Source organism: Calidris pugnax, unplaced genomic scaffold, assembly GCF_001431845.1.
Source record: "Calidris pugnax isolate Ruff unplaced genomic scaffold, ASM143184v1 scaffold31, whole genome shotgun sequence".
Classification (NCBI taxonomy): domain Eukaryota; kingdom Metazoa; phylum Chordata; class Aves; order Charadriiformes; family Scolopacidae; genus Calidris; species Calidris pugnax.
In genome coordinates, this window is record NW_015090786.1 from 3,047,726 (window position 1) to 3,067,659 (window position 19,934).

Genomic DNA, 19,934 nt, shown 5'->3' on the forward strand with positions numbered 1-19,934 from the left:
ACAGATTTCAGAAAAAAAACCCAGGATATAAGCGTTGGTTTTTGGCAGTGCAAGTAGAGCTAGCACAACCTGACAGTCACAGGGTGACTGCTGGCAGCTACCGAGCAGGCTGAAAAGGATGCTACTGCTATATAGTAATTTACAGTCATGTCAGCCTGAATTAGTAATTAAATTATGTGCACAATCAGATCTGAGGTAGCTGTTCCACAGGAGACAAGTAATCCCTTTATAGTGCTGATTGATAGACTCGGAGCACAGGACGGGTGGGAGAAGCAGCAGCACTGGATGGTGTGAAGGGATCAAAGTGACCTGCAAAAAGGAGAACGGGCGGCTTTCCAGCCCAGTCCCTTTTTAAAATGAAATTAAACACAGCTGATCAGGAGTTTCTCTGCAGCGAAGAGAGCACAGAATTGTTAACGTTGAGGTGAAAATAAACAAGTCTATGCCGAGCACTGAATCTTTATGCAGGTAACATTTCATTAGTGTCTCTGAGAGCTCTTCTCGAGAAGGAGGGGAGCAGACACTGGAACACCTGCTCTGCCAGCCCTTCCACGCTGGCAGGGAAGCTCCCTCCAGCCAAGGCAGAGTTAAAAGAGGGTAAATGGAATTAAGAGAGTTTCGGTTGGTTGGTTGGTTGAGTTTTTTACTCACCGGTAGCGCACGCAAGTAAAGCAAGCAGGAGGGAAATTAATTTAAGCGTTAGGAAAAACACGTCAGTCTTTCAGCAGTGCAAAGGGCGAGGACAATGACAGAAACCACGCCAATTTTCAGTGGCGAAAAGGAGCGTGCCCACAAACGCCGCCCCTGAGAAGGAGCACCGCGGCCGCTCCGTTTTAACGCCAGACTTCTTAACGTGTTGCCTCGGAAATGATTTCCCGGTTCCAGGCGGGAAAACGCGGGGAAAACGCCTTTCCCCGTCCGCCCCCCGCCCCGGCCCCGCAACACGGTGATGGGCGGGGCGCGCGGGGGCGTTGGGGCGGGGCTGGCCCCACGCGGGGCGCGCGCGCCCCCGCCCCGTGACGCCGGTTGCTATAGCGACGGGCGGGCGCGCCAACCGTCCCTGCGGCGGCAGCCCCGGTGATGGCGGCGGAGGAGGAGGAGGGCGACGTGGAGTGGGTGGTGGACACCATCGCGGGGTTCCTGCGGGGGCCCGCCTGGTCCATCCCCATCCTGGAGTTCATGGAGCAGAAATGCGAGGGTGAGCGGCGGGGCCGGGCCGGGCTCTCTTAGGCCGCGGCGGGGGCTTCCCCGCCTCAGCCCGCAGCCGGCCGGCCGTGGAGTGGGGGCGGGACGGGGATGCGGGGACACGCGAGGGGCCGGGGTGACACGGCAGGGCCCGCCACCTCTGCGGGCCTGGCCCCGCGCTCCCTCCGCGGCGGCGGCAGCGGTAGCATCCCCGTGCGGGCCTTTGGCACACGGGGCCGGCGTGGCGGCGGTCCCCGCGGAGGGCTCGGCAGGCCCCGCGCTGGCACCGCCTGGGAGGGGGTGCCTCGCCCTCGGAAAGCCGGCCTGCCCTCAGCAAGGCATTTCTCGGGATGCGGCAATTTGCACTCATTAGCTCGTACAGGGGATTATGGCATGAGCTTACAGTATGACACCCAAGCGAGATCCTCGTTCTGCTGCACGTAATGCCCGGGGGGGCTAGAAATCAGTTGAAGGCCTTTAATACTGTTCCATAGCTAGATGGTTTTGCACAGGAAGCTGGACGGTACAATTCAAATGGCAATCTGGCCAGCAGAACAGAAGAGTAGAAGGCCCAAATTCCTGCAACTTTGTGAACCTTGGCAGTTAAGAGGTCAGAAACCCTAAGTTAGTACCTCTCAAAAAACAATAGCATGAAAATGTCAATGGTTATCAGACATGCTTTATAGACAGCTCTGTGCATGAGCTTAGCTCAGAAGCAACTCTGGTTAAACTTCCTCTTTTTTTCTCAGGAAAGAACGTAGGGAATCATGCAATAATTTGGGGAATGGCCTGGGTAAACTGGAAGTACAACCAGTGATGGTGGGGGGACATGACTGGGGCAGACCTGTACCTGTATGTAAAGGTGCCTGAGGAGACCCAGATAGGTGTACGTATGTAGTAAGGGAAGAAGGAAATAGACTTTCTGCAGTAGAGGTTTGGCTAAATTAGTTCTGCTACTTACAGAACAAATTTTCTGCTGCCAAAGAATACCCGGATCCTTATGGTAGCAAAGGAATTACAATTTGGGCAAGTCTGAGAGCATTGCCTAAGTCCTTTAGAAAAAGGAAGATTTCTTTTGTGATTATTGGGGGAAAAAAAAAGTGTGTTTGAGAACATGATGGCCTGTGACCCTACCCGTGTTGCAGACGTTCACACATGAGAAGTGTTAGAGCATATTGCCATAGACTAATTTAGGATGACTTTCTGTGGCTATCATGAATGAGATCTGTTCCTTTAGTATCACCTGACAGGATGTAGGATGCAGTAATAATTTTAAGTTTAAAATCCTGAAGTAATGAGACTAACGGTTCCAAATACTTTTTATTTCTAAGGGACTTAGTAACATCAAGCTCAAAGTAGAATGGTTCTTACTATTGAAGTATTCTACCTGCTTGCATTTACTCTTCCTCCCCTCAATCCTGCTGTGGGCTCTGGGGCAGCTGCTGTAATAGTTGGCCTCATTGGGCCACGCTGTGGCTTTTGTTGTGCAATTATTCTTGTTAGGGTCCGTTAAGAATTTTTTTTTCATAGTTGGTGAAACAGATGCACCTCTGATTCAGATCCCAGCTTCTAAACAGGCTGCTTCTCAGTTATCCTGAATCATTTCTATCCTTCCCAAGCTTTGCATGAGGCAAGACCAGTGTGAGTACGTACACCTTTTCCCTGGTATACTGGGAAACGAGAAAGGTGAAGCTGCTGGGCTCTCTACAGCTAGAAAGCAATAGAGAAATCTAGGCCAGAAGTTTTCTCTCAAGAAGTCTGCCTAAACTTGAGGTCGGTCAAGCATTTTGATTATCATGCAAAGGGTCTAGGTTTAGGGATCGGGGGAATTGATTATCCTTCTCTAGAGCAATGATCTCTCTTTAGAAGGTTGAGGGGAATTTACTGGCAGTAAGAAGATTTATGGAACCTCTGTAAATTTCCATGTAGTGCGAGGCAAGCTTATATAATGGTTGCTTCCTCCTCGTTTGTTTCTACGTAGGAAATTGGAGGAACAAAGTAGAGAAATGCCTTACAGTAAATGATATTCCAAGGTATCATTTGTGCTACAGAGGGCTGTTGGACAACTTGGAAGCTATCAAGAAAAATGAAAAGACTGAAGTGTTACTGCAGTGCTAGGGTTGCTAAGAAGCACAGTTAAAGAAATCTGAAGTTTTAGTTGCTGATATCTGCGCTGTTTGCTTTTCGTTTCTCTAAATATGCTTTACTGATCGCTGGGGTTTTTTTGGTTTGGTTTTTTTCTGAGATATTTTGTCAGACAGAATTCTTTTAATTCTTAAAACACTTAGTCTTTGGACAGAACAAGCATATTAGTAACATTTAGATTAACTGTCAATAATTTGTGATTCCTCAAAAATAGAGTTTGAGTTTCGGTAATTGGTATGTAAGGGTTTTATTTTGGAACTGTAGTTATTTAGCCCAACTTTAGCACTTCAACTTATAAATGATCCTAACGGTTTTCTATCTGTTGATAACTAGTTTGCTTTCTCTCCCTTCTCCTGGGGACTTGATTAATTTCTCATGGCTTGACTAATTCCCTTTTATGTGACTGTGAAACTGAAGTTAAATCCCTGGGTATGTATTTAAGGTGAGAGGGCTTTTCAGTTTTATTCAGGTGTTCCCAGCTACTAATTAAAACATAATTTGGACATAGATAACCTTGATAATGGTTCTGAGCACCAGAAGATAGACAAGATAGACAAGGTACAAGAGAAATAAACAGATATTGCTGGCTGTGACTCCCTTCCCTCCTGGCACAGAGCTGCCTCACCAGGCAGTGGGGACTGGGGAGAGAAAGAGGAGTTCCCTCAGGTTTGCTTACTGGCATTTCACCCAAGAGGTGAAATAAGTCAGTGGCTCAGTCTAGCAGGGGGAACTCAAACTTGACGTAACTCTCATCCCACTTGAGGGGTCCTAGTGAAGATTTCAGTTTTAACAGAAAAATGATGAGTTTTTCTCTCAGGATATCTGGGTGCCCTGACTTATCTTGATAAGGGGGTTCTTCAGATCTTTGTTCCTGTCGGGCAATCAAAAAGTCTGTGCCAAAATCTTAAGGAAAATAATGACTACATTATTCAGGAGCCCTGATGCAAGAAAATCCAAGGTCTCCATTCAAAGTACTCTCTAATGCCACTTAACTCGGAGGAGATGCTGACTTCAGCTTGCTTTACTTGGCACTTAACTTCATCCCATTTTTGTTCAGAGCCTGAGAACAGAGAGCAGTTTGCACAGGCTTTCCACTCTGCTTTCCATGTTGTCCTGCAGCTGTGGGAGGAAGAGGAGAAGGACTTGGAAGCATCCCTTTCGCAGTGTGAGGCTAGCTGTTGGCATGGACATTGCCTGAGGAGTGACATCCCCGTGTCACCCCTCCTTCTGGTGCCCAGAACAGAAGGAACAGTAGGAGGTAGAAGAGAACAGATAAGACAAAGGTTGGGGTCTGCAAGAGACCATTTCAGGACAATCCGCCAGGAGATGCAGAAGACAATAGAGGCAGTTAAGTGTCTTCACCCTCTTGGGTTGGGTAATATGGTGGTTCCCATAGAAGCTGAATTTATTTAGGGTACGATTTATACTACTTTTTCTACCATTTGAATTTATTCCTAGCTATTTTTAAAGCTTTTATTTTTTTTTTTCAAATCCCTTCAAAAAAGAAATTTCCCCTGTGCAAAAATGAAACAAAAGCAAATGTTGTTTTTCCAGATTATGTCATTTAAAAGTTTCCCTTCCTTATTTTGAGGGCCTGAACTGTTTGATTAGATTTCTATCATTGCATTGCTGTAAGTTGTTAGAAAGTGGTGGAAGTACTTTCTGTTTTAGGAACAGCATCTTGCATCACACCCTGTGAAGGTTCAATGTGACACTGCCTTGGGACTGTCACAGCTGGGGAAATGATGCTTTCTAAAGTCACTCTAAGTTTCTGTCAAAGATATACTAATTCTATGTGCATCAGTACCATCTTCCATCAGAGATACCTTATACGTATGAAGAATAAATCACATTCATTCACCAATTTAAGCAGAATTCCCATTCTGCAGATGACTTCAAAGGATGCACATGGAAATTGACTTGTCCAAAATGCAGTGGCTAATTTTGAAGGAGATTGAGGAAGTCTTATTTCTAAGTCTCTGCTTTTATTGTTAGGTTTTACATTACCTCTGTTCATTGTTGACATGATAAAAATGTAAATTAAACCCCCCAGACTCTAAGTTTCTCTTATTTTCTGCTGCTTCTCTCTGTTCTGTAGTGTAGAGATCATTAGCCTGGTGTCAAGAGTTGTTAATACAAATTTGTATGAATATGATTAATATGACCTATACTATACAGATGCCTATTTTGTCTGAATCAGGCTAGATGTTATTAAAAAAATAACTTACTTGCACTAGATTTCATCTTTGGGATTATCTGTCTCTATGCAGGCAAGTTTTCCTGAATCTCTGTGGCTTCTTGCTAAGTGAATGGCATTATAAAAAAATTTGGTTTAAGTCTTTAGTAAATTCTCCATGTAAATACATAGAGAGTGAGAGAAATTTTCTGCTTTATGTTTGTCATCTGCCATCTTAGAAGAACCTTACACAAGTTCATGTGGTAGTTCTTATATTAAATCTTAGTTTTTAGTGTATATATCTGCTGAGTTCTCAACTTGTTTAGAAATCTGCTTCTATTATGAAGATATGTTTTCCCAATATTAAATTATGAAATTTAATTACATTAAATTACCAAAAGTACATGCTTAGCCTGAATGTGTGGAAAAATGCATTATTATTTATCAAGGCCTGTATTTTCATATGATTAAATATATTATGTTGTAAAGGTTAATCTTTCTCTTTAAGACATAGATGTATTTAATGTGTTAGTCCTTAAATACTAAGTCCAAAATCTGTGTGTGTTTTGGTGTTTTTTACAGTTTTTGATGATGAAGAAGAAAGCAAGTTGTCTTATACAGAAATTTATCAGGAGTACCAAGCTCTGGTGAGCATTATTGACTACTTGTGCTATATTTCAATGAAATATAATTTAAAATGTTAGAGTAGTATTTAGATGAACTTCTAATTGTGTTATTTAGAATTTTCTAATATTGCCTGTTTTCTGTCAGCAGAAAAGAATATACAATTATGAAAAAAATCATATGATTCTTAAGGATAAACCTCTTAAAAAGTAAGGTTTGTACTTACAGGTTGAAAAATTATTAGAAGACTATCTTAAAGAAGTTGGAATTAATGAAGAGAAATTTCAAGAGGCTTTTTCGTCTCCACTTGCAAAGACACACACTTCACAGGTAAATTTTCCTTTGTTTAGGAACATATAGATTTACTTTTTAGCTTTACATTTTCACTAATGTAGCAGAGTGGAGATGAAACTTTGAAAAGTTTGCTTGGTAAAACTGTAATTGTCTAAAACATCGTGTGTTTGTTTATATTACGAACTTTAACCAGAAAAAATGTGCATCTTGAAAATAATGACAGACACTTGTGTGGTGTCAGACACCTTTTGAGATTCATATTACTATTACATATTACTATGCTTTGTATTTTCTAAAACAAACCCCTAAGCTTGTTCAGCTTTACATTAGCCTTCAGTTTACAGTAGCAGACAAACATGAAGATCAAAACAATAGACATATTCCATAAAACAAAAAGTTTTCCTCTGATTTTATAATAAACCAGTCAAATCTGTAATAAAATCACTGGTCTTGAGAACACGAGGCATGACTGGGCAGCCCTTCACCTGCTCAAAGATATCTTTCAGAATTGTCTCAGGAATACTGGGCAGAGGAGCGGGAGCTTCTGCTGCCAGTTTAAATTGGGCTTTGTTGATATCTCCTCCTAGATGTGTAACAATCTTCTTCAGAGCTCACATTCCTCACTCAAACTCACGCATTTGTTCAGGAAGTCAAACCAATTGCAGTTGTAAACTTACACTGGGAAACCCTCCAGCTTTTGTGATAATATTATTGTAGGCATGTTGATCTAAAGACAGAAACCATCAAATTCTTTTCTTTACTATTAGCCCAACTTGTATGTTTGGAAAAACAGACAGGAGAATTAAACATAATTATTAAAAACATGCTCCACAGAATTTAAATCTTAATATAATTTCAAGCAGACTGAGATGGTTATGATTTCTCTAGGGTTTTTAATGTTGTGCATATCTTCCCTCCCACAGGCCATTTTGCAAACAGTGTTGGCAGCGGAAGATTTTAGACTATTTAAAAACATGATGGTACAGAAAAATATTGAAATGCAATTGCAAGCTATTAGAATCATTAAAGAAAGAAATGGTAAGAAGTGGTAAATGTGTGTTCCACTCCTCTTCATCTTTTTATTGTTCTTTTGATGGCTATGTAATCTATTCATAAATGAGTATAGCATATGGTTCAGTTCCAATTCAAGTTAATGGAAAACATTCAGTTATTTTCCTGGAAGTAGGATTTCAATACGTAGTCCTTGGTTTGTATTCTCTGTGACAGCTGTCTATGTTCCTTTTCAAATTAACAGCTTTTTCAGTTCTGTGTGTCTAAATCTTTCTGTGAAATTTCACTTAATTTTTTTGTTATTTTGGTGATAATTTTGAGTGTTAAAGCAATCATATCAATTCACCAACAATGTCAACACTGATAGTTTGAATTATGCTACTTGCATCGCAATGGTGCTGTACTATCTGCCGTGCTTACTTTGCAATTCACTCTGTAGAGTCCCTTATGAAAAAAACATATAGAAAGCAGAAGTTATAGCTTTCATTGTGCTAATACACGCATGTTTTTAAAGAAGAGAAAATTAATTTATACCCAACTTTCATATAACCACTAAATTTGACAATGGTTCAAATTAGCCATGGCTGAATTGCAGAGTATAGGAAATGCTGTATAATGGTCAGTGCAGAGTATGGCTTATGCTTTACCCTTAGATGTCAAAACTTTCATAGTTCAGAAGCCTTTGCCTTTTTGCTACTAGCAACTTGATGCCAAAGATCTAGAATCTTTTTGGAAACAGTTACAGAGAGGAAGAATTAGATGGTTTTTACTTTTTTTTTTTTTCCTTTTTTTTTTCCCCCCTCCTCTCTACCTGAAGAATGATGCCAAATGGAGTAGAAAGTAATTTTCTTTAGAGTAATGCATAACTTTTGGCATGTTTTTTTAATAGGTGTATTGCCTGACTGTTTGACAGAGGGTTCTGATGTATTCAGTGAAATTGAAGAAGAAGAAATGAAAATACTGAGGGAGGTTCTAAGGTAAAAAAAATGAATAGGCCCTACTCCCATATATTATTTTAAAATAAAAAATAAATCTATATATAGGACCAAACTCTTCTAGCCTTTTCCAGGAAACTGCCTTCATCTTAGAGATGACCTGAATATTCTTGTCAAAATCCTACCTAAGAGAAAATGAATGGTACTAGACAGTGTGTGTGATGTGCAACTTATAGATCCCCATCATTTCCGTTCTCCCCTGCATCTCCATGTAGATCTGAACTTGGATCTGGGTTAGATGTCTCTGGACACTAGGAGCACACTAGCTGTAATCCACTCAGGGAGTACTCTAAACATTACGGCTTCGGAAAGGCAAATTCTGCTTTTGCAGTAGGCTTCATTCTTTTCTACAGCTTCCTTCTTAGTTGCATCCAATGACTGTTGCTGTGATCTAAGAAGATGTGTGACACAACTTCTGTAGATTCTCCTTCACTCCCAGTTCACATATATAAGCATAATCTTAAACAAATAATAGCAGATTAATCCTTACATGTTATATGAAGTTATACTATCTTCCCTCTGTGTTCTGGAAATACTTACCTTCCTGTCTTTAAGTGAGCAAATGAAACAAGGGATAGATAAGCTCTGGAAATTCTTATACAATTACTTTTGCACAGGGAAAGACAGAGTGAGGATGGTGGGTTCTGTGCGTTTGTTTATTTCTCTTAGGAGTGCATTTTCATTTAAGTCATGGAAGTATTTTGGATACTAACAAATTCATATTGTAATTGCTTTTATAGGCCTTAAATGTTTAAGCAGTGCTAAATTTGCCTAAAAATGACTACTACTAAAGAAGTTTTGAGTATTTACTTGTATTTTGTGTTACAGAAAATCTAAGGAAGAATATGAAATAGAGCAAGAAAGAAAGAGGACTGAACAAGTGAGTATCTTACTTTTCCAGCAGAGCCGTGTTGATGATTAAGAAATACTCTGATAATCCTGTCCTGGGTGTCACTTTAAGGCAATGTGTACCATCCTAAGCAAACAAAAGGTCTGTCAGAAAGGTCTTACTGACACTTCTTTTTGAAAGGTCTATTCTGTTGTTTACATTTTTCTTGATGGTATCATTGACACTAGTGCTATATGTGATACCATTAACCACCAGTCATTTGGTGGAGCACATATGATAAGCATATTCCCTCTTCACTATCTGAATTCTAAAATCCTGGTAACGGATGTCAACCTTTCAGATCCAGAGAATATTTGAATTACTAATATTGTCAAGATCAAAGAGACTTCAAAGTATAAGCTTCTTAGAGATTACAGCATTCATAATCCTTCAGGAATTTTAAGGATCACTTCATAGACAGTATAGTTGTTCATTAAGTCTGCATAATACTGCCAGAACCTAATCACCAGGAACCAGAAATCCTCTCCAAGTTAGACCATCACTTGGTCTCCATCAGAGGAAACTATGTAGGAAGGGAACTGAATGTAAACATGGATTGGCTAAATTGCTATTCATTCAGCAGCTGAGAAACAAATTGAAATTGAAATCAACTGCAGTAGAAATTAAACCTCCCCTTCACTGGGAAAACATAAAAATTGCTGGAATTGTAGGCTGTTCCAAAAGGGAGCAGAATTGCCCTTCTATTTTTTTCTGTCATTACAAAATTTTGGAGGAAAAAAAAAAAAAGGCAGTGTTTCTTCAGCCTGAACTGACAAAGGATACAAAAAAAAAAGAAAAAGACAATGTTTCTTCAGCCTGAACTGACAAAGGATACTGCCTGGAGACCAAATGTAGCTACTACAAGAGGTCAATGCACTATTTCCAATCCTGCTCCTCAGTTCAAACCCATGATAGGTGCAGATGATAGCTATGCTACTGAGTACAAGTCCTGAACAGAGGGGATATTCTACCCAATTAAACCTTTCTGCAGTGTCTGACAAAACTCTTATTTCCCATATTACAACGATACTGCCTGGAGACCAAATGTAGCTACTACAAGAGGTCAATGCACTATTTCCAATCCTGCTCCTCAGTTCAAACCCATGATAGGTGCAGATGATAGCTCTGCTACTGCGTGCGAGTCCTGAACAGAGGGGATATTCTACCCAATTAAACCTTTCTGCAGTGTCTGACAAAACTCTTATTTCCCATATTACAATGACAGACTCCAGGAAACGTGTCATCTGTTCTACTGGGTTGCTTACAAAACAACTGGGAAACTCAAGCTTTGGCTCATCTAAGAATTCAAGTTGTATTAAGATGCAGGTTTATCCAAATTTTATAGGCCAGTCAAGAGTATCAACATTGTTGATTAAAAAAAGCCAGATTACAGAGGCCTCAGTCAAGTTCATGTAGACAGAGAAGGTGATAGTTACTGTTCAATAATATGCTTTTGTTAGAGAATGTTTTAATACAAAATAATTTAATATTTGGATGAATGCTGGGGGGATTCTGACATGAATTAGATGGTTGATGATCAGTGTAGACATTTTCTGGGCAAATCCCAGCTGGCTTTACTGTTTTGAGAGGTGGGTTGCATTGTCAAGATTTCCCATACAAGTGTGGAAGTGAAACAATAGTGTCAGAGATGATCCAAACCTGTTGTTTCCATTCAGCTGATTATTCCCCCATTTCTGTGGTAACTATATATTTAACTATAGTCACTATACATCCCTGGTTCTCTTATTGTATTTTTCTGGTGGGCAGAGGTCTGCTTAAAAGTCACAGGTGAAGCGTGGCAAAAAACACCCCCCTACATTATCTATTTGTAGCTGGGAAACTAAATACCAATTTACCTAATACTCTATATTCTGATTGTTGATTAGGGAACAGGTTTTGAACTAAAAAAAGAAACTGTCTTATGACTATAAGCCAGAAAGAACCTTCCTATTAAGTTTGCTTTTGTGGACTTTGGCCATGCAGTATGTAGTGTAAGCAACACAATTTTAATTGAAAGTTCTTTTGGGAGATTTCTTTGTATTGAGAGTTTAATGCCTGAAGTACAGTGCCAGGAAATGTAACGCTTAGTTTTGTTTGTTTGCTTCTTAATTTAAGGCACGTGATAAACTTACATCAGCGGATGTTACCAGTCTTCCAGGAGATTCAAAAGGAGCTGTGAAAGTTAAGGAATCCACTGAGGAAGCTGACGATTCTGAAAAAGCTCCAAAATCTCCATTAGGTAATTTTGTGGGAAAGTGCAATGCTGAGTGTACAATATGGTACTACTTTCAAATTATTGAAGAGTCCGCTCATATTTGCACGAGGTGGCTGCAGAAGTGCCTTCCAACCTGAGTTGTTTTATTATTCAGTGATGTTATGAGTCATCTCCAGCAGGAGGAGAAATACAGGAGTCTAACAGTTTTCATCTTTTAATGTACTGTGCATATGCTGCCATTATTGTTAAGAACAATATGTTCCCTGTAAGTAACTATGAATCATTGATTTAAATTATGATTTCTCTTCCTGTGTGTGGCCATTATAGATTTAATTTATAACTATACAACATTTCTTGATAGCAGTCAAATATTTCTGAAGGAACTGTTAAGATTCATTCAAGCTGAATTGTTAGGCCCCCAAACTGAATCTTTTTTGCCTTTGGTTCAGATTTTTTTACTCATTTTAAGCTTTTCAATTTTATATTTTTGTTTTTGAGTGGGATTGTGACACTTAACCAACTTAAAATACCAAGGAGAGCTGGTTTAAGTAGTCTTGAAGTTTACCCAAGTTATGTAGTGAAAATTGTCTGAACCGTTTTGTAGATGATTATTTACTGGAGAGCATGACCATACAAGTGCTTTTACAGGGAGGAGGAAAAGAAAGGAATTACTGGTTGTGATGGAGGCACTCTTGGTATTTTTGTGTTGCAGCTAAAGCACAAGGGTGCTGACTTGTTCAGGAAAGCAGGAAAATTCTTAGGTGAAAAGAAGCATATATATTTGCGTATGTAGATGTGTGTACACACACACACACACACAGAGGCAGGCATGTATATATACACACATAACTATGTGTATAGGTACACATAGGTGATCTTCAAAACCAGATTACATCTCAGTGGGATTTGCTCTCTTACGAATTTGTGAAAAATTTGTAATTTAATATTCTAAGGTTGCTTCCAAGAATATAATTAGAACTTTGGGAAACAATAGTCTGCGCTGTCTTTAGTTACTTCTTGCCTGTGTCTTGTGCTTGTCTTTGTATGCATTCACACTGCAAGTGTTCATATCACAGACACTTGAGCTGGATACTTTTAGCCTTGGAAGTACCTTTGGGGCTTACTTGCTCCTTGCTGTTTCATTTGATGGCCATTAACAGATGAGGTGGTTGTAGGACCCTCTATTCTTTTAAACTGAGTGTCTTTCACATTAGGAAACGTAAAGAATAAATTGTGTCACTGACTTTTAAAGTTCCCGCCCTTTTATCCTTCTGTCCTTCTGCTGAGGTTTTGTTACATTTATTTGAACTGGTCTTCTCTCCTCTTCTACCATCGGAAGGATGCAGAGGGCCTGCAGCTGTACTTGCATTCTTCACCCAGCCTGCTTTTACTCCTCTTAATTTTGCATAGTTGTGCCACCTTGTAGTGGTGCCACTAAGCCATGTCTGTGCTGTTGTCTTCCTGATCCAGGAGGAAGGCACATTCCTGGCAGATATTCCATCTGCAGAACTTAATCCTGTGCTTGAGAGACAAGGAGATCTTTGAGCTCAGGAGCTGAGACTTCTTCTGTGCTCTCCAAACACCTGCTTAGCTGGTGCTGAGCATTCCCATGCTCTTGAAATGCCAACGGAGAGACAGGCCTACAAAAGGTTTCAGCTGCTTGGAAACCATCTTCATCCTTGTAGAACTGGCATCGTGTAGCAGCATAGCTGTCCAAAGAGGCTACTAAGAAAGTTTGTCACAGCTTATCCTCCAGTATCACCTTTTGGAAAAGCGGTTTTGGGTAGTGGTGGCAAAAATCAAGAAGAATCTGTACTGGCAATCTTCTTCCAGACCTGTTTCTCACACAGACTGTTCCGTTATTGCCTGCTTCCAACACATGGGCTCCCAGCTCCAGCTTTGTCTCGGGTAACGGGATCATCATCTCTGCTTGACTTGCTTCTTCTTGCTATCAGATACAACTCTGGGAATGGAAACAAGAAGAACCTTTCACTAAGTTTGTGCCTTTCTGGGGTGGCAGACAAGCTGCGCTCCTCTCATCTGCTCCGTCCCAGACCCTCACAGCCCACCAGACCTGTGATTGCATCCTGTCTCCATCTTCTCACCTGTAGGGCCACGTTACCAAGGAACAGGACAGCTTGTCTTTCTCTACCTGAGCAGGGGAAGGAATCCTGTACCTGGGGAGTATTGGCTGCCTTGGCAGCCCTTGCATGAACCAGTTCTCCTAGTGAGGAAAAGGAAGAACTTTTGTTCCTTTTTCATTACCTCCAGTCTGCCATACATTTCCTTCAGATGCACAGTGTTTTTATCATCTTTTGCTGTTTCCCCTTCACCTTGAGACCCAAGATTGCAGTTTGTGGGCACCTTAAAGGTTTCCACTGTATATTGAATTGAAATTTTAATGGTAGTTGCCTTAATTTTCTTAATTTCATTTTGGTGAGCTCCTTACAAGTAGTTTACAGATTAGAGCTTGCAAAACCATTCCTCCTGTACTTTGACCACCCAACTTGTTGCACTACAGAGAGATCGGAAGGGTGAATTTCATGGTGAAGGTCATGTTCAACACCTCGGAGTGCAAGTGACCTTTCCAGTGTTGTTGGACAACACTTCCCATTCTGGGTACCTGCAGGGCAGCTGCTTCAAAAGCTGCACTCGTGTTGGCACTGAGCTGCCTGTGTCGCACAGATAAGAAGGATGCAGCATCTCCTGGGTGCTTGTATTTTGAGAAGATTCTGAATTGTCCAGGTGGATTAGAGTCACCCATAGTGTGAATGTACATCCAGACAAGTTCTCAAAGGAAAAAAATGTTACGTACCAGTAACTGTAACTCTTTGAGATGCGCTGTCTGTTTGTACATCCACTGCCCACCCTCCTTCCCTTCCCAGTGTCTTTTCAGGTCCGTGGGTTAAGTGACACTGAGGGTCCTATGATCACATCCTACAGGTACTGCCCAGACACAAACACCTCCAGCTCCAGTGTTTGCGATACGGACAGCAGCAGTGTAGATTTACATACAAACAACACAGTTCAAAGAACTGCTTTCTGGTAAGTAGCTTTCCTTAATCATAATGTTGGTTATGGTATAGGAAGTTGACATGCAGCGTGTGGATTTTTTGGGGGGTTTTTTTCCCCTCTGCTTTTTAATCTACAGTGTGAGGATTTTTTCTAGCAGTTTTAACTCTGACCTCTCACAGTGTCTCTAAGAACTTGTATCCATTACAAAAAGACATTATTTGGAGCATCAAGACTTCCAGCAGACGTATTTCAGTGAAGTGCAAATTCTTCAACTTGAGCTTTACATTTCTGTCCTGGTTTGTTTTCTGTACTTTGAATAACGACTCGGATATTATGGATAGGCTCAAACTGACTGAACACAGGAAAACTTGCATTTCACTACCTGTACTCTTGCCTATATTTTCAGGCGTATTTTAAAGCAGTCAAAAACCTCTTAATTTTTAATAGAAGTACAGTAGAAGCAGCAACTTACCTCACTCAGGAGTCATAGGTCAAATCAAGAGAAGTCATAGTAAAGTTGTGAAAACCTACGGTGCTCTGCAGTCCGGTGACTGGAGGGGCTTTGATTCAGAGGTCTGTAGCTGTGATGCCATCTCAGACGCCGTGCAGTTCAGTGGGATGCAAGGCCCTTGGTATCTGCAGAGATATGAAAGGCTGGAATTAGGACAGGGTTACTTTTCTTTGTCAGCAGAGGCTGTGTTTGTCCAAGAAAAAAGGAAGAGGCGACCAGGGTATCGTGCAGGACTGCTCTCTCGCACAAGGTGAGGGACTTGATAGGGAGTGGAGGACACCAGAGGTTGCCCAAGCCTTGTTTGTGCCGTGGGTGCCCAGAGCTCCCCTGGCAGCCACCAGCCACCCCCTCTGGGGCTCTGAACCCACCCAGGGTGGGGAAACAGGGAGGGTGCCCACTGTACCCTCGGGCTGGGGCAGGGTTAGCTCTGAAGAGGAGTAACCCAGCTGTGTGGCTGCAATGCTTTGCACCTCTCGAGCTGTCCTTCACCCCGCTCCCCTACAACTTCACTCAGATAGGTTCTTTTCTGATTCCTTTCTCTGAAGCTGAAAGCTGAACCAGTACTCTTGTACTGGTTGGCTAACGTGAACCAGTACACTTGTTCTTAGAGTTGGTTAAAGTGAACTTTCTAAGCTGCTGACTGCTGGGCTTGCCGAGACAGAAACTGAAGTACAATCTCAACTTGAACCCACTATCAGAACACTGAAAATGTAATTATATTGCAAGCATTTGACTAATTTATAATTCATTGCAGTAGGGCTACTTACGATGTAAAGCACTATTTAATTGCTTTCATAGTGCAAATACAGTATCTGTGAGTTTGGAAAGAAAGTGTTATTAATAAAAAGTGGAGAAATGTGGGGGTTTTTTAAGTTTCCTGTTTCATCAGAAGAGACATCTGGATATTGGAAAGAACACCAATTTATTTTTTATTTGATATATTTCTATTCTTTCTAATTTTTTTTCTGTGTAAAATTGCTGTTTAGAGGAATCTCAGAAATCTGCAAAGGAAGACTTAAAACCAGTACGCCCATTACAAAAAGGACCTCAGCCCTCTTGTACCAAAGGGAAAGAAGACATGAAGAAAAAGTCAGCTGGAAAATGTTCAGAAAACGCGGCACAAAAAGCTGGGGTGAAAGGACCTGTAAGTTTAAAACAAACAAACAAGAAAAATACCCAAACATAGAACTAGAATGCAAAAAGACAGGATTACAACACTAGAAATATATATTTAAATGTAATACTGTCTTAAATGTGTATCAGGTGGATTTGGTTTGGGTTGTTTTGGGTTTTTACGGTGCTTGTTGTTTTTTCAACCCAGCATGCAAAAACTTACGGTATTTACCAGTTTAATTTGCATAAAGTGCAGATCATCATTCTAGATTTAGAATAGAACTCAGCATTCAGCCTTTGTTCCACCATAATTTCTTCATGGACAGCTCTGGCTTGAAACTTCAGCTCGGATTTTTTTCAGCTAGTAATTTTGGAGGCAAATACGATGTAAATGCTTTTATCTCACAAATACATAACATGTATACCAAAAATTAATTTTAAAATGTATTCTAAAAAAAAAAAACCCAATAATTTCAGGATTTATCAGAACTTGAAGAACAGCAGCTGAAGCAACGAGAGGACTACCTAAAGAAAAAACGAGATTTGCTGATGGCTACAAAGAAGGAGTCAAGAAATAACGTGCTGTTACCAGCAAACACTGACCAGAAGGAAGAGGAATCGCCTCCCAAAGAGGTGAGGGATTCAAATGTTTTAATCATCCTGACCGCTTTATAAAAAAAACATAGATGATTTCAGTGAAGATGTAAATATTGTTGCTGAATAATGCAGCAGGATAAAAAAAAAAGGGGGGGGGGGGGGGGGTGAACGGAGCGCATTTGCACAGCGGAGGAATTATTTTCAAGTTACAATTTTTGGAGACTTATAGGCTAAAAAGTTTGAGTGATGAAGTTAGCATTATTTTGGTTTAGTACCACCAAGTCCTTATTATTAATTTATGTGTATGAATGGCTAAAATGCTGGTTTTCTCCTAATCTGTGAGCTACTGCCTTAAATCCCCGGGTTTTGGGGTCTTTTTTTCCAGCTGAAATGGGAAAAGCATTTTTCTTCTGCAAAGTCTTATTTTACAGAGGTAACGGATTTTCTCTGTTTCGTCTCTTTTGGGAGTTTTGTACCTATTTCAAATGGAGAAATGCTTGATTTCTATCCCTCAGCTGCAGAGCTAGAAGGGAGGTGGAGAGGATGCAGGGCAGGAAGCCAAGGTTCTCTGAGGGGTGGGCAACTGTTGTTGGGAGGATTGGGGGCTGGGGACAGGAGGAGGGGGTGCTGCAGGCAGAGGTACAATTAAAACAAGTGCTAAATCACAAAAATCCTTGCACCTTGGGGATGATAGAAAAATCTAGTTTGGGGGGAAAAAGGTAGTAGTTTCTTTCCCTGTTGGGAAAGAGAGTACAGCCATAAAAAAAAACTCTGAATCCTATGACAGGATAAAGGTTTGCCAAAACAGAGGTCTTCATCAGACAAAAAAAAATCATTAATCATTGTGGCTAATGTGACTTACTGCATTTGCCACAAATAGGTCTAATCCACATTTATACAAGAAGAAATACTTGAAAATTCGCAGTGTAAATGAGGAAACTTGTAGAAGACCTTAAAGGCTCCCACAAAACAATGTGATAACAGTTATATTTAAAAAAAAACACCTTGAAAATCACTACTCTTCTTTACAGAGCATCTGCTTAAGCCCAGAGATCTTGTATTGCCTCAGGTATTTTTCAGAGTTGTTGAGCATTTTATTATGCTCAGAACATGCCTAAAATATTGCTGATTGGGGAACTCCCAAAACAGCTAAGCGTAGTCCTTTCAAAAAGATTGATACCATGCAGTGGCAAAAAAAGGCAGATTGATGTAAAGAGTCAGTCGTCCACATCCTGGGATCCACTTCTCAAGAAATGGAATAAGAATTAGGTTGGGTTTGTTTTTTTTTTTTTTTTTTTTGTAGTCCTTTCAAAAAGATTGATACCGTGCAGTGGCGAAAGAAGGCGAGTCGGTCGTCCACATCCTGGGATCCACTTCTTAAGAAATGGAATAAGAATTACGTTTGTTTTTTTTTTTTTTTAATTTAAGTTTTTCTGGAGAGCACAAGAGTTTGAAGCCCTGGGTTTGCAAGTGGCAGAGCAAGCATGTCCCCGGAGCTGGGCTGGCTCACCTGGGGCAGCTGCTGGTGCCAGAAGTCAGAGCACTGACCAGGGAAGCCATGTGCTTTGCTGCAGTGGTTTTTCATTATTTTGTGTGTTTTTTTTTTTTTTTTTCCTTAGGAAATGTCAGAAGAGAAGCAAAGACTACTACAGAAGAGGAAAATGCTTGCAGAAAAACTCAAAGAAGAAGTTATTAATAAGCGGTAATTTTAAGTAGCTCATTGCAGAACCCAAGAACACAAGGATGTTTTTAGAATAAATTATGTAACTAATAATTGAATGGATTTGTTTTCCAGTATTACACTGAGTTTTATAGGACTTTCAGATCAGCAACTTGGTACTTATGTATAAATATTTAAAATTACACTATGAAATATACTAAAAACACTTATTTTCCAGAATGCTGGAAACTCAGTGACTTTCACTGGCGCGTGCTCAAGGGTGAGGCCATTGAATGGCAACTGCAGCGCCCAGAGTGTGTGACGCACCGGCCTCAGCCTCTTGCTATTGTATAGAACAAAAGCAGATACTGAGAGCTGTCAGAGTAACTGATGTGAACAGTTGAGAGAGTTAGAAATTTTAACTTTTTTATTTTTAAATTTATAGAACTTTGTTCCTTTTATTAGAACATTATAAGCAAATTACTATTTTTCAGCTGTGCAATGTAATAAAGTCTAATTTCACAAGGAAATGCAACTATGATCATATTATTTTTCAGAAAGATAATGCAGCTCAGAGTCCAGACATTTACATACTCCTTCTGGATTACATTGTTTTACATACCTTTAGGGCGATTTATGAGTCCTCAGCTCCAGTACTGCTATAAATGCAACTTTAAGTAAAAAATAATTGCCTTAGTTACGAAGTAAAAGCTCGGGATGTCAGGAGCAATGCTGTTTCAAAGTAGAAATACATTAAAATGTTGTTTCCTGGTTTGGCTGTGAGAGCCAAAGGGAAGAGGGGCAGAGTTTGCTCCCTGCCATTACACAGCTCCCTGCAACAGTAACTCCCGTTCAAAGAAACAACCCAACCAATTCCAGTTTCATGTAACTTTTTATTAAAATAGCATTTATAACTGATACATGTTGGCAGATGTTCTTTTCCAAAAAAAAGAGTGGTAGTGGAAGGACCCCAGACAGGGGAACAGGCAGAACCCACCAGGTCAGACTGGGCAACGGCCCCAGACAAAAGCCAGTTTAAAAGAATACCGTGTGTCACCTTCTACAGGGATAGTATTTTTTAATTTGTTTTTAAACGGGACATCTAATGCCACTTTACACAGTCTTTTTCTAGTAACTATAAAAATTCATGACATTCTTGTTTTTGCTGTAAAAAAAAAAAAAAAAACCAAACCCCTCACGTTGGTCTGAACGTATATTTTTTTTTTTAAAGCTCCTGACAGTACTTGAGGGAAGAGCTGGGGCGGTGGGGAACAGTCAGGACTAACGCGCTTCGGTCGGAGACTCTCAGAGACCTTCTTTGGGGTGGCTGTTACAGAGACTCAGGACAGCTCAGGTCCACGGAGCGGGTGATGCCATTTTTCACCCCTCACGTTGGTCTGAACGTATGTTTTTTTTTAAAGCTCCTGACAGTACTTGAGGGAAGAGCTGGGGCGGTGGGGAACAGTCAGGACTAACGCGCGTCGGTCGGAGACTCTCAGAGACC

The 19,934-nt window shown here is 40.6% G+C and overlaps 1 protein-coding gene across 1 annotated transcript; it reads left to right on the forward strand.

The window, feature by feature from the left end:
- The first annotated feature begins 1,039 nt into the window (after window positions 1-1,039).
- CFAP36 (cilia and flagella associated protein 36) lies at window positions 1,040-18,968 on the forward strand. Its single transcript, XM_014966381.1, has 10 exons — window positions 1,040-1,198; window positions 6,089-6,153; window positions 6,359-6,460; window positions 7,348-7,462; window positions 8,325-8,412; window positions 9,259-9,310; window positions 11,435-11,558; window positions 16,047-16,204; window positions 16,651-16,806; window positions 18,390-18,968. Exons 1-10 carry the CDS (start codon window positions 1,081-1,083, stop codon window positions 18,474-18,476), a joined length of 1,065 nt encoding a protein of 354 aa, XP_014821867.1. The 5' UTR covers window positions 1,040-1,080; the 3' UTR covers window positions 18,477-18,968.
- Window positions 18,969-19,934: the final 966 nt, after the last annotated feature.

Excerpts from the sequence above, each read along its gene's own strand:
- CFAP36 (XM_014966381.1), top strand. The coding sequence starts at position 1,081 with ATGGCGGCGGAGGAGGAGGAGGGCGACGTGGAGTGGGTGGTGGACACC. Across the intron at positions 6,154-6,358 it reads ATCAGGAGTACCAAGCTCTG|GTTGAAAAATTATTAGAAGA; the intron begins GTGAGCATTATT and ends TTGTACTTACAG. Across the intron at positions 7,463-8,324 it reads AATCATTAAAGAAAGAAATG|GTGTATTGCCTGACTGTTTG; the intron begins GTAAGAAGTGGT and ends TTTTTTTAATAG.